The 18,418-nt window shown below is 41.6% G+C and overlaps 2 protein-coding genes across 2 annotated transcripts in view; both read left to right on the forward strand.

Moving 5' to 3' along the window:
• The first annotated feature begins 8,371 nt into the window (after positions 1-8,371).
• On the forward strand, positions 8,372-9,696 carry LOC107138593 (putative monooxygenase p33MONOX). Its single transcript, XM_048808266.1, is given in 2 exon segments — positions 8,372-9,348; positions 9,350-9,696. Coding segments are annotated over 2 exon segments (771 nt in total). The 5' UTR covers positions 8,372-8,820; the 3' UTR covers positions 9,593-9,696.
• A 7,060-nt stretch (positions 9,697-16,756) lies between these two features.
• Positions 16,757-18,418, forward strand: part of LOC107138360 (aldehyde oxidase 2) — an 83,765-nt gene continuing 82,103 nt past the window's right edge. The window contains exons 1-2 of the mRNA XM_048808982.1: positions 16,757-17,088; positions 18,250-18,308. Of these exons, the coding sequence (XP_048664939.1) occupies positions 16,934-17,088; positions 18,250-18,308 (214 nt within the window). The 5' untranslated portion in view covers positions 16,757-16,933. The remainder of the gene's footprint in view (positions 17,089-18,249; positions 18,309-18,418) is intronic.

Raw genomic sequence — 18,418 nt, forward strand, 5'->3', positions numbered from 1 at the left:
CCACAGAGACTTTTAATCAATCCTATTTAGCAGGAATTCATTCAGAATACAATTCTCCAGAATCATCGAAATCTTGTTCATACCTCATGCAAATATTCTGCAACATATGTATGACACACATGCGTGCACACTTGCATACACCCACAGATAAAATACTATAAGAAAATTCAAGAAAAAGTTAATAATAGATGTCTGCATTTCAGGAATATATATGATTTATTTTGCTTTGTAAGTCTCCATGCTTCCTAATTTTTCTTCGATGAATATTATGTTTATAATTAAAACATTATGCAGGTCCATAATAATTAAGTTACATTAGTGCTTATATTAATATTGAATTTAGACATTGAACAATTTGGGGAAATAAAATAGAAAAATGTTTAAACACAATTTTTCCCTTTTTGCTGAATTTAATTCTGATTCATAGCTCACAAATAAATAAAATTAACTCACCCAAGTCTTTTAAACTTAGAGTTAAAACCTTTCCAGTTGTTGGGGCAGCTCTGCTTTTTCTAAGTTTGTTTCTCAAAGTGGGGGCATCATCACACCCCAAACCTGATCACCAACTCCCAGGTGAGCCAAGGTGACTGGTCCCTAGTGTGCACCTCAGTAGCAATTTGGAGACTGAATATCTTGGCATCCAACCCTGAGAAATATGTGGTGCTTTCATCTGCCAGTCTCATCTCACCATCCTAAATCCTAAAAAACGAGTTTGCCTAGCTTGACCAATGAACTTCGTAGGGAATAATTCTGTTGACCCATCAGTGTTTCTCAAACTGTGGTCCTCAGACTCTCTGTAGCCAAAGCAACTATAGTGTTTCTGGCCCACTTCAAGCTCAGTCTTACTCCATCATAACTTTGCTAGACTAGGAATTGAAATCTGTACCCACAGTGGATCTTAAATTCATAAAGTTTGAGAACTACAGCTAGCCCCAGGCCCTGGTCCACCTCTCCTTTTCTTTCCTCCTACTCCCAGTGTAATGCCAGATTCGTGGGAACCCCAGTAGACCTCCAGGAGCCGAATCCAATGCAATCCCACAAGAGTCTTTATTGCAAGCTCAAGCTTGGACTTACAACCATTCCCGACGCAGCAGTCTCAGAGAGTGAGTCTTAGTCCTTTGTTCAGTGAGATTTTATAGGTTTTGGGGGGATACTCTATGCATCACAACATCACACAGCAAATCATTCCATACCGCGGGAAAAATCAAACAACAACTCTTAATATTGATTAGCACATTCACTGGTGGGAACAAGTTGGGTAGGGGTGATTGGTTAGTGCAAGAAGGGGATTCGTTCGAACTGATTGGTTTAAGCCACGAGAGGTGTACGTGCTAAAAACTACATGGTTTCCCAACATGATATCAACCACCATAAACTACTGGGGGGTCATCTGGCATCCCCGCTATTTTTCCTGTCTCATGCTGATTGGTGGTTGCTAGGGGGTTGCTATGGGTCTTCACCTAGCCTAACTGAGTCAGGGGCACCTGGCGCCACAGATCTCTCCTGTTATTTACAGACAAACAACTTAGCAGGGTGGGTGTGTGCTTAGGAGTGCTCTGTGGGTTTTCCGCAGGACAAGGGTCACGCCCCCTTTCTTAGGAGAGGCCTTGAGCTGGTTTCTCAAAAATGGAGTCACATCAGTTTCTCACCAGCTAATTCCTACCTCTTTATTGCTCTTATAAAGGAAAATGGGAGATCTGTATTTAGAAAAAATTCTACGTTTGCCCCATCAGAAAAGGAAAGAAAAACAGAAGTGTTAGACTGAATCCCTTGGGCTTTTATCTTTTCCTTTAAAGACACTGTCATTTCCTAAAGTAGCATTTAAATGTAATTAAACTCATTCCAAAATTTGAAGTTTCTGTAAAAACTCAAGCCATAATTCTCCTTCAATTTTTATAATCTCCAGACAGCCACTCCCTTTGAAAGGAACCTTTATCTCAGAGCATAATAATTTATAAATAAAGCAACATGACTTTTAATGAATATAGTTATTTCTTCCAACCCACCATGTTTAACATTGATCTACTCATCATAGTAATTTATAAAGTGAAGCAAAGAATCAGATATTAATATCAGCTACATAGTCCTGACTCCATTTATTCTAGTTCATGCTCCTTTTATGGTAGCTTCTTTTCTATCTAATCCACAGACATTTATTGAGAACTCTATGTACCAGGCACTGTGCTGAGAATAGAATAGAAGTAGACCTGGCCTCAGTAAGCTTAAAAGTGAGGGGGAGGTGGATAACAAGTATTCAAGGTGCAGTGAGCCTGGGAGATGCACCCAGAGGTGGAGGAATATCCTGAGAGTGGTCATTTTCACCTGGAACTTAAAGGGTGAGGAGGAGTGAATAGGGGTTTGCCAGGTAGACAAGTTGAGGTGGACAGGTGTGAAGAGAATCAGGAGAAACTGCATTTGCAAAGACTTGGAGGTGGGAAAGAACTGGGTGGGTTTGAGAAACTACCTGGAACTTGGGCAAGCGTTAGGTTACGTAGGGTACCTGAGGATGAGGCCAGGCAAGGTGGAGGCACCTTTCTGAGGACCCTTTGTAAAGTCCATTGCAATATGTTCAAGAAAAGCTCCCTGTGGTGAGGAACTCGACTTCCTTTCATACTGGAATATTTTTTTAAACCAATATCATCCAAATCTCACATATGTAATTTCTGACTGTAGGTTGAGGGAGCATTTATCCAGGGCATGGGATTTTATACCATAGAGGAGCTGAAATACTCAACCGAAGGTGTGCTTCATTCTTGGGGTCCGGATGACTACAAAATCCCCACTGTCACTGAGATACCAGAAGAATTTTATGTCACTTTTTTGCATTCCCAAAACCCCATTGCCATCTACTCATCCAAGGTAAGAACTTGACACCTCTGTATTGGCCAGGTCCACCATAACCAAATGCCACAGGCTGGGTGGCTAAAACAACAAATTGACTTTCTCACACTTCTGGAATCTGGACAGTTGAGATTGGGATGTTGGCAGGGTTGGTTTCTTCTGAATCCTCTCTACTCAGCTTGTAAATAGCTTTTTTCCTCCTCCCTATTTCTTCACATTGCGTTCCCTCTATGCCCATCTGGGTCCTAGTTTTCCTATCTTATAGGGACACCTTTGGACAAGAGCCCACCCAAATGACCTCATTTAATCATCTCTTTAAAGACCCTATCTGCAAAAACAGTCACATTCTGAGCAACTGGGGATGAGAACCGTTTTAGTCAGCTTTTTCATTGCTGTAACTAAGAGATCTGACCAGAACAATTTTAAAAGTAGAAAGTTTATTTAGGGCTCACAGTTTCATTCCACGGGGCTCAAGGTGAGGCAGAACATCATGGTGGAAGAGTGTGGTGGAGAGAAACAGCTCACATGATGATCAGAAAGCAGAAAGAAACTCCACTAGCCAGATACAAATATATAGCTCTAAGCCATGGACCAATTGCTCCTGAAGCCACACATTACCACTTCAGGTAGCACTCAGTTAATCCCTATCAGGGGATTAATTCACTGATAGGGTTAAGACTCTTACAACCCAATCATTTCTCCTCTGAACCTTCATTCTTGCATTGTGTGAGCTTTTGGAGGACATCTCACATCCAAACCATAACAAGGACTTCAACATATGAATTTGAGGAAAGATAAATTCAACCCCTTGAAAAACCTCCTCTTACAAGAACTTTTGAAACAATCCCCAGAACTGTTTTGAATTTGGTTGTTCTTTGAATTGCAAATCCTTCTAACAGGAAACAAGCTCTCTCAGAGTAATGCTCAACATCTTCAGAATCCTGAGTCCTCTTCAATCTTGAGTCCTCTTCATTCTTGATTTAGAAATCTAAATCAAATAAGAAAGGTCAAGGAGAGCTGAACATCTTGGCTCATTAGGCTAAGTGCCACCAGAAGATAAACTGACCTTACAGGCAAATTACATCAGCCTGCAAGGTCTAGCCAACTTGCTACCAGATTTCCTCATCATCTCAGAGGACCCTCTCTCACTGGTCCCACTTCTCCCTCCATATTTTCCTCAGAGTAAACTGGTTTTTGAAAACCAAAGCGTGGAAACATTCTTGTCTGTTCCCAGCCTTTGTCCCATTTCTCCACCAAGGTCCTGGCCAAGAAACCACAGACCAGACTACCCTAAGGAAAGAAAGAAGAAATATCAGTACAAAAAGCTTTGGTGAATCATTCAAAATATAATGTTAATTCACATCCATCTAACACACTCCAAGAAAGCCCACGTGAAAAGGACCAACCGTGTCACTGTCCCCAAGCCCATCTACAAAGATTGTGGTCACTTTGTTTTGGCTTTGAATTAAAACACGATGACCCAGAGAAAGGATTGGAGTATCCTAGAGGGCAACCAGGGACTTTGGTCTTCAGGACTTTACCTGGGAAGGAGAACAAGAGATTTTAACGGCTAGATATCCTGGTGTCCTGGAACATTTTCATCAGCTACTCTCAAGAGCACCCACACACAAAGAATTGCTATGGGGGAGTTCAACCCAATAATCCAGATGCACTCCACTCTAAGGGGAGATAAAGCAAGAACGGGTGAGCATGCATGCACATGCCCGTGTGTGTGTGTGTGTGTGTGTGTGTACACAAATTAGTCCTAAAAAAACTTCCAGTTGTACCTCTCTCAGGGATTGGGTGAGGCCGGAATGTTCTTGGGGTCCTCTGTATTGTTTGCCATATATGATGCAGTGACTGATACCCATGGAGATAGGGGGATGAGCAAGACCTTTTCCATAAGTAGCCCAGCAACTCCTGAATTGATTCAGATGACTTGTGTGGATCAATTTACTGACATGGGAAGGGAGGTTCCTGTAAGAATTGCCCCTTACTAGGGTTTTCAGGTCCTTGGTTTGGATTTGATAACGATGACAAAATTAAATTAAAAAATATTTACTTCCATAAGCTTCCAATACGCTTCAAAGCAATTGCAAAGTGAGAAAATCTCTTCAAATAAAGATTGAATTATTTCAGACCCAAAAGATAAACACACTGAGCCAGTGCTAATAGAAGATGGATGTGGTAGGTTGCATCTTTAAACACTTTATCAAAATGCAGTTGGTGTGGCATTTTGATTAACTCAGTAACCAAATTATATTTACTAGATATCAGATCTGGTCTATTACACAGAATGTATTTGTTAAGTAAACTAAGGAAAATAATTTAAATGAAAAATATCAGGTCCCTGGACACAACTTGATTTGCCATATAATCACACAGTAATAAAACACAGTTTCATTTGCCATCTGCTAGAAATATATCTTGAACTATCATCAGAAAGCATTTCTCTATTGAACTGCTTACTGAAGCATGAGTCTATCATATAAAATTAGATTGAAGATCATGCTTTAGAAATCACAGGGATTTTGAATAAGATGCATCTTGTCCCAAACATAAGTCTTAGAGGATAAGGAGGTTTATGATTCAAGAATTGAAATAAATATGAAAATTACATAATTTTGATAAGGATAAAAGAGACATTGATTTTCCCCTTTTTAAAAATACATTACTTTTAAATTATAACATTTTCCATGTAATAAAACTATATTAACAACTATCTTCCTTCTTTTGATTTTTTTAGATTTCTAGAGATGACCCTTCAACATTTACACTTTGGTCCATCCATATGTCTTAACCTTGTGTTTTCAAAAAAAATGAAATAACACGTGATTGATCTTTAAAAAAAAGTTTCAAATCAAAGCAAAATATAGGTTCACTCCTGATTGTCAAAGATAATTTTAGCATTTTTAAAATATTATCTGTGGCTTAGGTACCTGCATGATTGTTTTAGGATGCAAATTTTCACCCAAAGTATAATGAAAATTAGAAATAGAAATTCTATTTTTAATTTTTATTATCCTAAATATCTATATCAACATGATTTTAAAACATGGTAGAGTTTTCATTAACCTGGAACAACCCAAGAGAGACTACTCATGCTTTATTCTTCAGAAATCTGCTCAAAGCAGATTAAAATCTGTAAAATCATCCACACCAAAAACTATCAAGACTGGATTCCCCCAATGTCTCCTAAAAATAGCCAGCTCACATGGTAAAAACCCTGGTTTACAGTGCTTGCCAATTCCCATGGTATAAATATTCCCACAATGGCAAATTCCAAGCCACCACTTTAGGAATCTAAATATGGTGTTGGAAAGAAATGCTCATAATCAGCTCTTGTGAGTAGCTAAGGGCTGTCTCTAACACTGCATGTCCACCACAGTCCCAAGGCTCCTGTCAGTCCCATGTGATCTATTTAGAAGGGGCTTTAGGAAGAAGAAGCTACCCTGGTGTGGATGCAGTTTGTCACCAATGGTTCATGTGCTGGAAATTTAGTCCCCAGTGTGGTGGTGTTGAGGTAGTAGAACCTTTAAAAGAAAAGGCCTAGCAGAAGGTTATTGGGTCAAGACCACTAGTGTGAAGGGATTAATGCTGACCTCAAGGAATGGATTGGGTCTCATAGAGGTGGACGAGTTTCCACAAGAGCAGGTTCCTACGAAACAGTGAGCTTTGCCCCTCTTCACTTATTGATTCCTCTCTGGCCATGTGATCCTTTGCACAAGCAACCAGCATGTGATGCCATCTGCCATGTTGTGAAACAGCAGAGACCCTCACAAGATGCAATCATCCAGAGTCAAAATAAAAACCTCTTTTCTTTATAAAGAACCCAGCCTTGGGTATTTTTTTATTGCAACAAAATACTAAAACTAAGGTACTATTCAAAGCCTCCAACTGGTCTGTACCCACCATGAGCCATGTACATGGTACTGTATCTTCCTACCTGGAAGGTCACACTGAGTAAAAGAAAATGATCTCAAATCACTCTGGAGTCCCTTGTTTTAGATTAGGGTCTGAAAGGTGAAATCAGAACCACTTTCCTTTGCCATCAAAGAGGCACAGAGTTCTCAAGAGTCTTTTTTTATTATTTCCTAGCTATTTTACATTGTCTTTTCCTGCAGAAATGCAGTCTTATGCCAGATGGATTTTTAGTCCACTGTGAGGTTTGAAAACACAACCCTAACCCTAACCCTAACTCTGGGCAAACTCTTAGTGCTTATTACTTGTAGAAACTTATCATTCCTACTTTGCTTCATTTTGGAGCCAGTAAAATTTTGTCAAAAGAGAAATTCTACATGGCACTTGCTACATGTACAGTGCTTCTCTTTTCATATTCGTGGGCCCAAGGATGTCTTATTTCTCCTGGACCAAACGTTTGCAATTAAACAGTTTTGTATCACCTTATGGAAACCAGGAAAATGAAGTTGAGTGAATACTGGTAAGGATGGATTTGATTTCAGTTTAGCACCTCGAAACTGCAGATGCTCATATTTGGAAAATGGTCAAAAAGAAGGCTGGATCAGGGCTCCATAGAGATCTCTGTTGTTTCCTTTAAGGAAAAATCTTAAATCCTCTGCACTTGATATGTTCAGTGATGTAAATTGGCCAATATTCTTTACACTACCAGAACATACAGAATTGCAGGTTGAGTTCTCCAGACACTGAGACAGAGTTTGGGAAGCAGGACTTTTCCTAGAAATTGAGACCCAGTAAATAAAAGTTGAAAATGCAGAATTGGGCAGAGGAAGAGGTTGAATTGCAGTGTAGTCCCCCAAAATACCATGAACTCAGCAGGGAGCGCTGGAGCAAGTAGTGCTCCACTGAATTGCAGACTGCAATGTACCTCCACATCACTCACTGGCAGGGCTCCCTCAGGAAGGGCACAACCTTGAGGAAGGAGGCTCTCCACCTTCAGGAGCTGGAGGCCCATGCTGACACCACTCCCCAGTTGGGCCCAAGTGCTTCCTTCAGGGATCTGGTTGGCTCACCTCCACATCTACCACCCAGACCTATCAGTTATTCTTCCTGATTTGCCAGTTTATTGCTTACATGGGTATAAGTAGCAAATCACATTTATACATTGGATGAAGTAGTTTTATAGAAAAGATTAATTTTATATTCAAAGAAATGCACAATACATATGAATATGTAATGTTTTTCTACCTTAAGTCAGTACTTTCCCCAGAAATTCTATGTCCTAAATTTACTATATTCTTTTCTTACTCATTCAAAAGTATTCTTTTAAATTCATTACAGCACACTGTGTAGGGTGCTGTTATTTATTACAAATAAAACTACAGAGCAAGTAGTTCTTCCTGAGATTCATTATCTTAAATTGACACTAATCAAAAACTCCATATAAAAAAGTGACCATGTGAAAATGTTACAGATGATGACTATCTGCAGAGCTCTACACACCCAAGCCCTAAGTTAACAAAGATGGCCTGGAATCAGCATTGTAAGAAAGCAAAAACTTATTCTAAAAGGTCACAGGAGCGCTTGTGCTCTCTAGTCGGTGGTGCGAGCAGTCGCTCCCACGATGGCTTGGGTCTGGACTGCGCCACAATCTCTTGAGAGAAGTGGATCTTCGGATCCTCTTTAGTGCCGGAGTTGGGGACGCAGGCAGCTTGGACACAGCCAGCTTGGACACAGCGGGATAACAGAATCTCTGGATGGACTCTTCCTGGGAAGCCTTGCTAATTTGCAGCACCTGGACAATGTTCCTCATTAATACCTGTCTGTCAGCATAGTGGTGACATCATTTCACTGTGGTGGCAGGGTCTCAGCTCCGAATTATAAATTGAAAAAAACCTGGATCCCAGTCTATCAATGGCTTCAAGACAACCAGAAGTACCTGCTCTTGGGCCTAGTGGGCCCCTAGGCAAGATGTCCCTGCCCATCGGGATATGCTGTAGGGCATTCAGCTATGATGATGCCCTTGAGGACCCTGCACCCATGACTCCTCCTCCATAGGACATGGGCAGCATCCCCTGGAAGCCAGTGATTCCAGAGCGCAAGTATCAGCACCTTGCCAAGGAGGAGGAAGGAGAGGCCAGTGTATCCCCCCCTGCCATGACCCTGTCAACGGTCACTGACAGTACGGACAAGGTCCCAGTGGTGAAGGCCAAAGCTACCCATGTCATCATGAATTCTCTGATCACAAAACAGACACAGGAGAGCATTCAGCGTTTTGAACAACAGGCAGGACTGAGAGATGCTGGCTACACACTGCACAAGGGCCTTACCACCGAGGAAACCAAGTACCTCCGAGTAGCAGAAGCACTCCACAAACTAAAGCTGCAGAGTGGAGAGATAACAAAGGAAGAGAAGCAGCCTGCGTCAGCCCAGTCTACCCCAAGCAGCAGCCCTCACTCTTCCCCCAAGCAGAGGCCCAGAGGCTGGTTTTCTTCTGGTTCCTCTGTAGCCTTACCTGGTCCAAGTCCTAGCACCATGGATCCTGGAAGTGGAGATAAGGATAGAAACTCATCAGATAAATGGAGTCTTTTTTGGTCTAAGACCCCTTCAGAAGTCTGATTCTGGAGGTTTTACCATCCAGGCCTACAAAGGCACCCAGAAGCCCTCTCCCATGGAGCTGATCCGTGCCCAGGCCACCCGAATGGCTGAAGATCCAGCAACCTTCAAGCCACCCAAGATGGATGTCCCATTGATAGAAGGGAAGAAACCACTGCCGCGGACCCATAATCTCAAACCGCGTGACTTGAATGTGCTCACACCCACTGGCTTCTAGAGTGTGTCTATTCCAGGGACTTGGGCTAGAGGGTTTCTTGTTCTTTATTCCCCTTTTACCTTAGCTCTGACATAGGAATGGTATATTAAAACAAACAAAACTGAGGATAGAGGTGGAGACATAATTAATTCTGAGAAACATCAGTGCAAAGCTTGTCCTTGTGTGGAAGAAACCATTTTGTAGTGTTTTAGAGTCAAACTAAAAAAAATCTCAGCAGTGATTTTGGGGGGAGGACTTCATTACCCTTTCTTATCATTTACCCCAGACCAGGACTTTGATCATTGCTTACTAGGTAAATGTTTATGCTATTCCAAAATCTAGGCTTCTTTTTACCACCATCAGCATAAACACACCATGGTGTAGAGGTGTCCGCTGACAAGTTTGGCCTTTTTGACTCCGCTGATGTCAGGTAGGGGGACCTAAGACCTGTTTAAGGTCTGAGTACAGTTAACAGCCACACTTCGCAGGGACCCCTATTTTCTAGGCTAAAACTGGTCTCCTTGCTTTTTGGTCAGTCTAATGGATTGCTTTGTCCTGTAATCAGTTCTTCATTCTTCTTGGTACCTCTTGAGCTGCTGCTGTTGGAGGGATGCTTCTCATTTACATGTCACAGAATAAACACTAGTCTTGCATATCCTTTCTTGCACTTTAAAGATTAAAGTAAGATTAGTTTAACTCCAATTTGGTTTAAACTTCCTAAAATAAGAAAATTAAGTCTATTGATTTAAGATATATTTTGTGATGCTGGGGATTGAATCCAGGGCCTTGTACAGTCAAGGCAGGTGCTCTACCATTATTGAGCTATACCCCACCCCCTGCCCTAGGATGGTAAACTTTTAGAGTAAATGAAATTCATTTGAAATTAGTGTCAATTATTTCAGTTTCTTTGTATAGGTCAGGGCTTAACTTTTTGGAGGGGACATGGATATATTCAAAATAAGAAGAAAAGCATTTTTCACCAAAATGAGCCTCATATCTTTATGCAACATATCTTAGAAACTGCATTTTTATTTCTCCTCACTTTGTACATTTGTCTTGAACACTGTCTCAGATACTTGCCATTTTTGTTTTGGTTAGGATTTTTGTTTACATAAGAAGCTGACCTTCTTATAGAGAAGCCTTTAAGTCTAAAATTGTCAGAACAATTAATTTATTTGTGTCTTCTCTGTTATGATCTTTTGTTTGGACAATAAAGATCCTTACTGTTTTCTCAAAAAAAAAAATATCACAGGAATACCCAAAGGGTATTTCTAATGCTAATAGATGTTTAATATCAAATATTTCTCAAAAATTAGAGTCAAAGAAGTTTGATCATCAGGCCAATCATTTGATTCACTTGCTAAGGAATATTCAATAAGATACTTCCTGCTTGACATTTATTAAATTCATATGCACACTAGACTATATTTTTAGGTCCTTCTTTAGTTTAGTTGATCTAGTTATCTATCCTTATACTAATACTGTATTAATGAATACCATAGCAAGTCCTCCCTTGATCTTCTTGTTTTTCAAATTCATCTTAGCTGTTTGGTCCCATACCCTCCACAGAAAAAAACAAAAAAACAAACAAAAAAAAAAAACATTTTATCCAATTACCCCTAAATATTAGGTAGGTAGAATTCTAATTAGAATTGTATTGAATTTAAATATTAACTTTAAGAGAGTAGCCGTGTGTGTGTGTGTGTGTGTGTGTGTGTGTGTGTTTGTGTTGCTGGGGATTGAACCCAGGGCCTTGTGCATGTGAGGCAAGCACTCTACAAACTGAGCTATATCCCGAGCCCGAGAGTTGCCTTTTTATATTAACTTTTCATTAAAGAAAATTTTATGTCTTTCCATTTGTGTAAATTTTGTCTCATGAGTAGATCCTATATTTTTTTTTTTTGAAAGAGGAGAGCTAAATTTGTTTTTACATGATCTATGTTTTGGAGCTATAAATTTTCCAATATTTATGTTATAACCATTCACTAGAATGTTTCTTTCTCCACCAATGTTTATATGAATTTATATGTTATATCACTTTTTCGTTATTTTATTTTATCCATTGCAACCTCCAAAAATATGTTACACAATAAGAGAGAAAAGGAACTTTATGATTCTCATTTGATTTTCTACAATTTGTACCTTCCTAATTAACCTGCTCTTATCTATTTAGACTTCCTCTCCTCACTTTTCCTGTATAATCTCAAATTTTAATCAGAAGAGAATTGGTTTTTTGCTTTGCCTTTAAGGATAGTATTAGTTATTGGTTTTTCTAAGTAATCTGATTTCATTAGTTTCTTCCTGTTCTCTGTGATTTGGAGTTTTTCTTGAGAACAGCTTCTGAATCTTATCCAGTAATTTAACATAATCTATTTATTTGACCACAGTTCTCCTTCTCTGTTTTTTAATGTAATATACCAAGCCAGATTTAATAACACTGATATTTAACTTATAGTTCTGATATTGAACCACTCTTGTGTCCCAGAAATAATTCTTACTTAGTATATTATCCCTTGATACATTTCTGGACCTGATTTACTAATATTTTAATATTTATCTTTTTTTTTTTTTTAGCTTTCGGCGGACACAACATCTTTGTTTGTACGTGGTGCTGAGGATCGAACCCGGGCCGCACACATGCCAGGCGACTGCGCTACCGCTTGAGCCACGTCCTCAGCCCTTACTAATATTTTACTTTAAATATTTGTATCTATATTCATAAGTGGGATTATTCTATAATGTTTTCTAATATTTTGAGTTTATAAGATGAATTAGGCAGAATTTCCCTTTATATATGCCAGGGAGAGTTTAAATACCCTTGTCATTATCTTAATGATTGATTATACAAAACTCATCTATAAATCATTTGCTCCTGCTTCTTTGTTGAACAATAGGATTTAAATCTTTCATCCTGCCCTTCATGATTTCTTATTCTGCTGTCTTGCTCTGTACAGAGGTATATTTCCTGCACTTTGTTTTCCAGGTCACTAATTGGGATTTCAAACATGATCATCTCATCTACTGAATTGTTCTTTGGTGGGTCTATTTTACTCCAGAAAGTGTTTCGGAGGGCCTGCAGTTTAATGTTCTTTTTAAAATGCAGATTGACAGTTGTCTCCTCCCACAGTTCTCTTGTGCTAAGTGTGTGTCCCATCTATTTTGACTGATCCTCCCTCTGCTCTTGGACCTGTATTAGTTTCCCAGGGCTGCTCTAACAACTTGTATAACTTAACACCACAGAAATGTATTCTCTCCCAGGCTTAGAAGCCTGGAATCAAGGTATCAACCTTCTTTTAAAGGCTCTAGGGAAGAATCTTTGTGCATCTTCCTGGCCTGTGGTAGTTGCCAGCAATCCTTGCCACATTGTGGCCTGAAGACACATCACTCCAATCTCTGCCTCCATCTCACCATCTTCCCTCCTTGTGTATCCATCTGTCTCCAAATCTCCATCTCTCTCATGACAGGTCATTGGATTCAGGGGTCGCCCCAATCAAGTATAACTTCATCTTAACTTGATGACATCAATAAAGACCCAATTCCTAGGGCTGAGGTTGTAGCTCAGCGGTAGAGCACTTGTGTAGCACATGTGAGATGCTGGGTTCAATCCTCAGCACCACATAAAAATAAAAACAAATAAAAATAAAGATATTATGTCCAAATACTACTTAAAAATATTAAAAAAAAAAAAACAGTTCCCAAATAAGATCACATTGGGAGCACCAAGCTCCCTAAAAGGACCATTAAATTTGTTTTTCATCTGTCAGCTCACTGGGCTTCAGCTTAGATTAGAGTACCCTAAGAACCCCAACCACAGGCTGTAGAACAAAAAATGTTCCTAATCCATCCTCATCCTCAGAAGGGTAGAAGCAAGAAGGCTGCCAGGGCCCTGTGATGCAAATAGAGGAAGCCCCCTAGCCTTGGGTCTCTACCACTCCTCATACTCATCAAGTCTCAGGGACAAGAAGGGCTCAGGCACTGCTTTTGGCACTACTGACCTGCTTACATCAATGTCAAGATTTCTCTCCATGTATCACCCCCATCCAAGGACCAAGCTCTCTCCAAATCCACTGTTCTCAGGCTGCTGATCTCCAGGCACTCCCTCAGCCTATGGGGAAGAATCCTCTCCCACAAAGCCCAGAGCCTCACTGGCATCCAGCTTCCCATAGACTCAGCAGAGGTAGAAAGGTTAGAGCCTGGAAGGGCACAGAAGGGACCTCATGGTCAGAAGAGTGGAGAGGGAAAGGCCTGGAATATGGGTATTTAATGATCAACCCAAACCCTCAAGGTCCTAAAAAGTGCTCACTGTCTGCTTGCCTTTGTTCCATCTTTGGATTTCAAATAACTCAACACAGAAGGCCGCACCCAGTGACACCAAAGCCTACTACCAGTACTTTTCCATTTATATCAGTGAGCAGAATGTGTTACTTCTTCCCCCACCCCCCAGGAAGAAGGCCTGTTTGAATTGGAGGGGAGGGTAAGTGTCATTTCCAATATGAATTCTTTTATTAGCTAACAGTATCTTTGATGTAAATCATACGTCCTTTTATATAACAAACATCTGAGCACCTGTTAATATGTGGAGTTTCTCTTGCCCACTGGAATAATCCATTTAAAAGTGAAGAAACTTGTTCTTCCTTCTTCATTAAAGGAAAAAAAAAAGAAAGAAAACAAAGTGATTGCTTTTTGCCATTGTCTTGAGTAAGATCTGAGAGTCAGAGGACTTGGCAGAAACTGCAGCTCACCCTCCTGCTTTACTTCGCACAAGTCTTTGTTCACTCTGAAGTGGATGTTTTCCAAGCTAAGCTCCCCAGAGCCCTGGGGGTTTCTTAAGGGAAAGAAAGCCAGAGGACTTGAGACCTCACTCCCCATCTCCTCAGCTAGAACAGCCACCTTTTTGTTTCATCTGTTTACACTTCACAAGATTTCACTCAAACAAAGGTTTCCTGGCCCAAACAAGTTTGAAAAACATTTTTTCAAAGGCAATGCAGGATCAGTTTTCAGTTTCCCAGCAATTAATGCAATTGGTTCCCTAATCCAAAGTACTTTTATATAACCTAAATCTAATACCATTATCCAACGTTAGTACTCCAAAACTGTTTTTCTACCCTAAATGCTTGAACTTTATGTCAATGCTGAGAGATATTTTCCAATGGCTGCTTTGGGAACACCATGGTTCATGCTTTCTGGTCTCTGGTAGCATCCAGCTCCCATCAATGGTGACTATGGGCCCTTTGTGTGTACAAGTCGCCCTCTTTTAGAGGGAAGCATGAAGTGGTGAACAGATTGGGGACCCTTAAAAAAGCCCCTGAGGGCATTCAAACTAATGCCCTCAAACTAATGCTCTTAAATGGAAGTGACCACATCCTGTGTCTCCACGTGCTCCTTTCTCTCTCTCCCCATCCTGCTTACCTTCTGGGTTCAATTCTCAGGGAATTAACTCTTGTTCATCTTTCAGGCCTGAATGTGCCTTTCTCAGATGGATTGCCTGGTCCTTGTCCCCAGAAACAAGGCTACTTTCTCCGTTTTGTGTTTGTCAAAGGCATAAATGTTGAATTCCCTGCAGAGAAAGGAAATGGATGGATCTGGTGTCCTTTGTACCTCTGCCACTTAGCAGAGTCTGGTGCAAGGCAGATGCACAATGTCTAGCAAATTAGTTCATCATTAATGTCTCCTTCTTTTAAAGTATCTTGGGTCATCAGTCAAGTACTTATTCACCCTTGCAATGAATACGTTATCATTCACCCTGGGCACTGGGTGGGGGGGGTGGGATACAAGTAGCTATTGTATACACTAAGGTTCTAAGTAGAGAACATCAAGTTAAAGTAGAAAGACACATAGAAAAGTAGTTTGACTAGAGTTTGATTTTTGTTGTTGTTGTGTTTTTCTTTGATTTATTTGGTTTTTATGTGTATGTGTAGTTGTTTTTGTTTTTGCTTTGTTTTACAGAGCAAGAGCATCTGAGGCCAGAAACAAGGACAGACTGTGGAGGACTTAGGGCTGAGTTTGGACCTTATGTTCCTGGCCACAGAGAGCTACTAGGGGTTTTTGAGCAAGAGAAACATGATCAAAAAGGCTAACTCAAAGGTCCCTACTCATTCACACCATGATCTACAACTTCTCACAAACCTATTGTTAATTTATTCAGCCACTTCTTAATACAAGTGAAACTCCCATACGCACTTGTGTCCACAGGTATACTAGGCCTGGTATGCCTAAGGACCTGGGCATTAGAATTGCAAGGAAAATTGAAAGCTTCAACTCATTTGGTTAGGAGTATTTTCTGGAACACCTCTGTGGTGGGAAAGATGCTGAAACCCCACCTGGATCAACTGAGAAAGAGATCTTCCCCATTAGCCCTGGCAGAGGGATGCCAGATGTCTGTGGTTTCTGGCCTGACATGCTGTCATATAGTGTGTGTTCTTAGCATAAAGGGATTGCTCTAATGAGGGTTCCATGACCTCATGAAGGAAGTGTGGGGAAGAGAGGTCTTGCCATCTCTCCTGAGCATCTACTTGCTTCATAACCTGCAATGCCAAGTCCTGGGCATGACTTCAGCTGAAAGAACAAGAACTGCTGGATTTTATCTGTAGACAGCTCACTGGAGATGTTCAGAGAGGTCAGCCTGGTATGTTTTCTGATCAAGGGTCTCTATGTATACTTAGAGGTATTTCAACCCAGGAGATCTTGGTTTTGGTTCCTGCTTTACCTTTTACTCCTGCAACCACTTTGGCCCATGGGCCTGACTAGATCACTGTGGCTGACTAGATCACTGTTTTCCAGCATAATCATAGGGGTGGGGAAAAGGAGTGCAGAGGGGCTGGGTGGATGCAGTACCCCACACCTCCCCTTCCACTAGGGCACAGGCTGGACTTGTTCATACGTTTTCCTCCGAGGGGACATTTCCCAGGGTAGAATAAGAAACAAGTTGGGCAAGTGTGAGGTCTCAGGAAGCCCACCCCACACTCTGAGAAGAATGAAATCCATCCAGGATATGTTCTTAGGCCAGAGGTGACATTGCAGAGGGAGGTTGGGCCTAGATTATTGTTTTTCACACTGATGGTTTTCAAACTAATGCCTTTAAACTTCAGAAAAAGCTAGAAAAGGTGTGGACTGTGTGCCGAGCCAGCTTCGAAGCCAGGATTGGTAGGAGTAAGGAACAGGATTAGAGGCCAAGCCCTCAACATAAAAAACCCCAAAGCAAGGAAGTCTCCACCTCCTGCCCTCCCCTCTGAGGCTCCAGCCTGCCTGCTTCCGTGCAGGGAGAGATGCCAGTTGCTGGTCCTAAATCCTTTCCACTCACTTCTGTGGCTGGTGCCAGAGAGCACTCCCCATAGAACTGTGAGCGGAGCATCAGCAGGTGCCATGCCTTGCCCATCGAGATCGGATGCGTTGGTTTTCTTCGTGAACGGGAGGAAGGTGAGTGTTGGGTGTTACTCCCCGGCTTGCAGAGGTAAGCCTGCTACAGGGCCTGATTCCGTCTATTCCCCTCTCAGTCAGGGCTTGGCTCTAGCAGTTCCGTGGGCTCTGCCATTTACTGCATGACCTTACCCAGGGAGCTTTGCCTCCCTGAGTCCTCACTTGTGGAATCTGTTTCTTGGGGCTTTTGTAAAGATGAAAAGAGAGCCACTCCTTCATTGCTTAGGATCCCACAAAGTGCTTATATAACTGAGTCTGAGACACGAAGGACTTTCTCCAATAACACATCTTCATCTTCAGACTCAGGAGGATAAGAAATGGAGCTTGCTTTATCTTTCTATTTACCAACTTCATTTTTCAGTTGAGTCCCCTTTAAACAGAATCCATCAAAGTGTAATCTCCATCAGTTTAGTGTCCCCCTCTCTCCCTGGGTGTAGCCGAGTTCCAGAGGGAACCTATGTGACAAGGGCAGGGTCTCCTGGTTGCCACTTTTCCCTAATATCCTCCCCTCCTGTCCTCACAATCCATCCACACAGACCACTTCTTACCCTCAGCGCCCTCTGCCAAGCCCTGTCATAAGTCTGTATCTCTCGAGGGCCCACAGCTTCTCTCGGGCCTTGTCCCCTCTCCTCCAGGGCCTCTCTGACCTCCAATCCCACATTCCTCACTGGGGATTGGTGTGTCTCCCCCACCCACACACACACCTCTGGGCTTGGCCCAAGAAATGAAATAGACCATGGAGCCCCTAACGTCTCATCGTTTGCCTAAGAACCCTCTCTCCTGTATCAAATCTTCCCAATCAGCAACCACCGTGTACTTCCAAAACAATCCACAAGCTGAGCCCTACCTGCTTTGCCACTGGCCTTGGCTTTGGAGACTCAAAAGCCAGAGGCAGCTCCTTCCTCCTCATGCTGCTCTGTGTCCTTTCAGAGTAAAGTAGCTGCAGTCAGAACAGAATAAGTCCAGGGTTAGAGGTGGTGGGGGTGAGAGTGTTAGGTGATAAAAAATAGGATCCCACCACATTCTCAATAAGTGTTTTAAAGGACTTAGGGTGGTATAGGGGCAGGCAGAGGGGGACTTCTTCCCTTGGATAGGTGCCCCTGGAATCCAGAAAGCAGCTGAATTTTAATATCTCAACTTGGAAGCACCTTTCTATAGTTCCTTATTCTTTGAGGTCTAAAAAAGTATATGTCTTCCTTTTGGGGAAAAAGGAAGAATCTAACACTGACACCCACTGGATCTTCTCTTTCTCTATACAACAGAATGGCCATTTTCTGGACACCCCAAGACAAAGTCAAAAGGAATATCCCAAGATACACAAGTGGGAAAGAGGCACCAAAAAGGACCCTCATGACTTCTGAGTGCCAACACTTCCACTTCCCAAGGGGAGGGATAGAGGAAGTCTAGTGTCCCACCAGAAACACCCTGGGC

This window comes from Marmota marmota, unplaced genomic scaffold, assembly GCF_001458135.2.
Source record: "Marmota marmota marmota unplaced genomic scaffold, marMar, whole genome shotgun sequence".
NCBI lineage: Eukaryota > Metazoa > Chordata > Mammalia > Rodentia > Sciuridae > Marmota > Marmota marmota.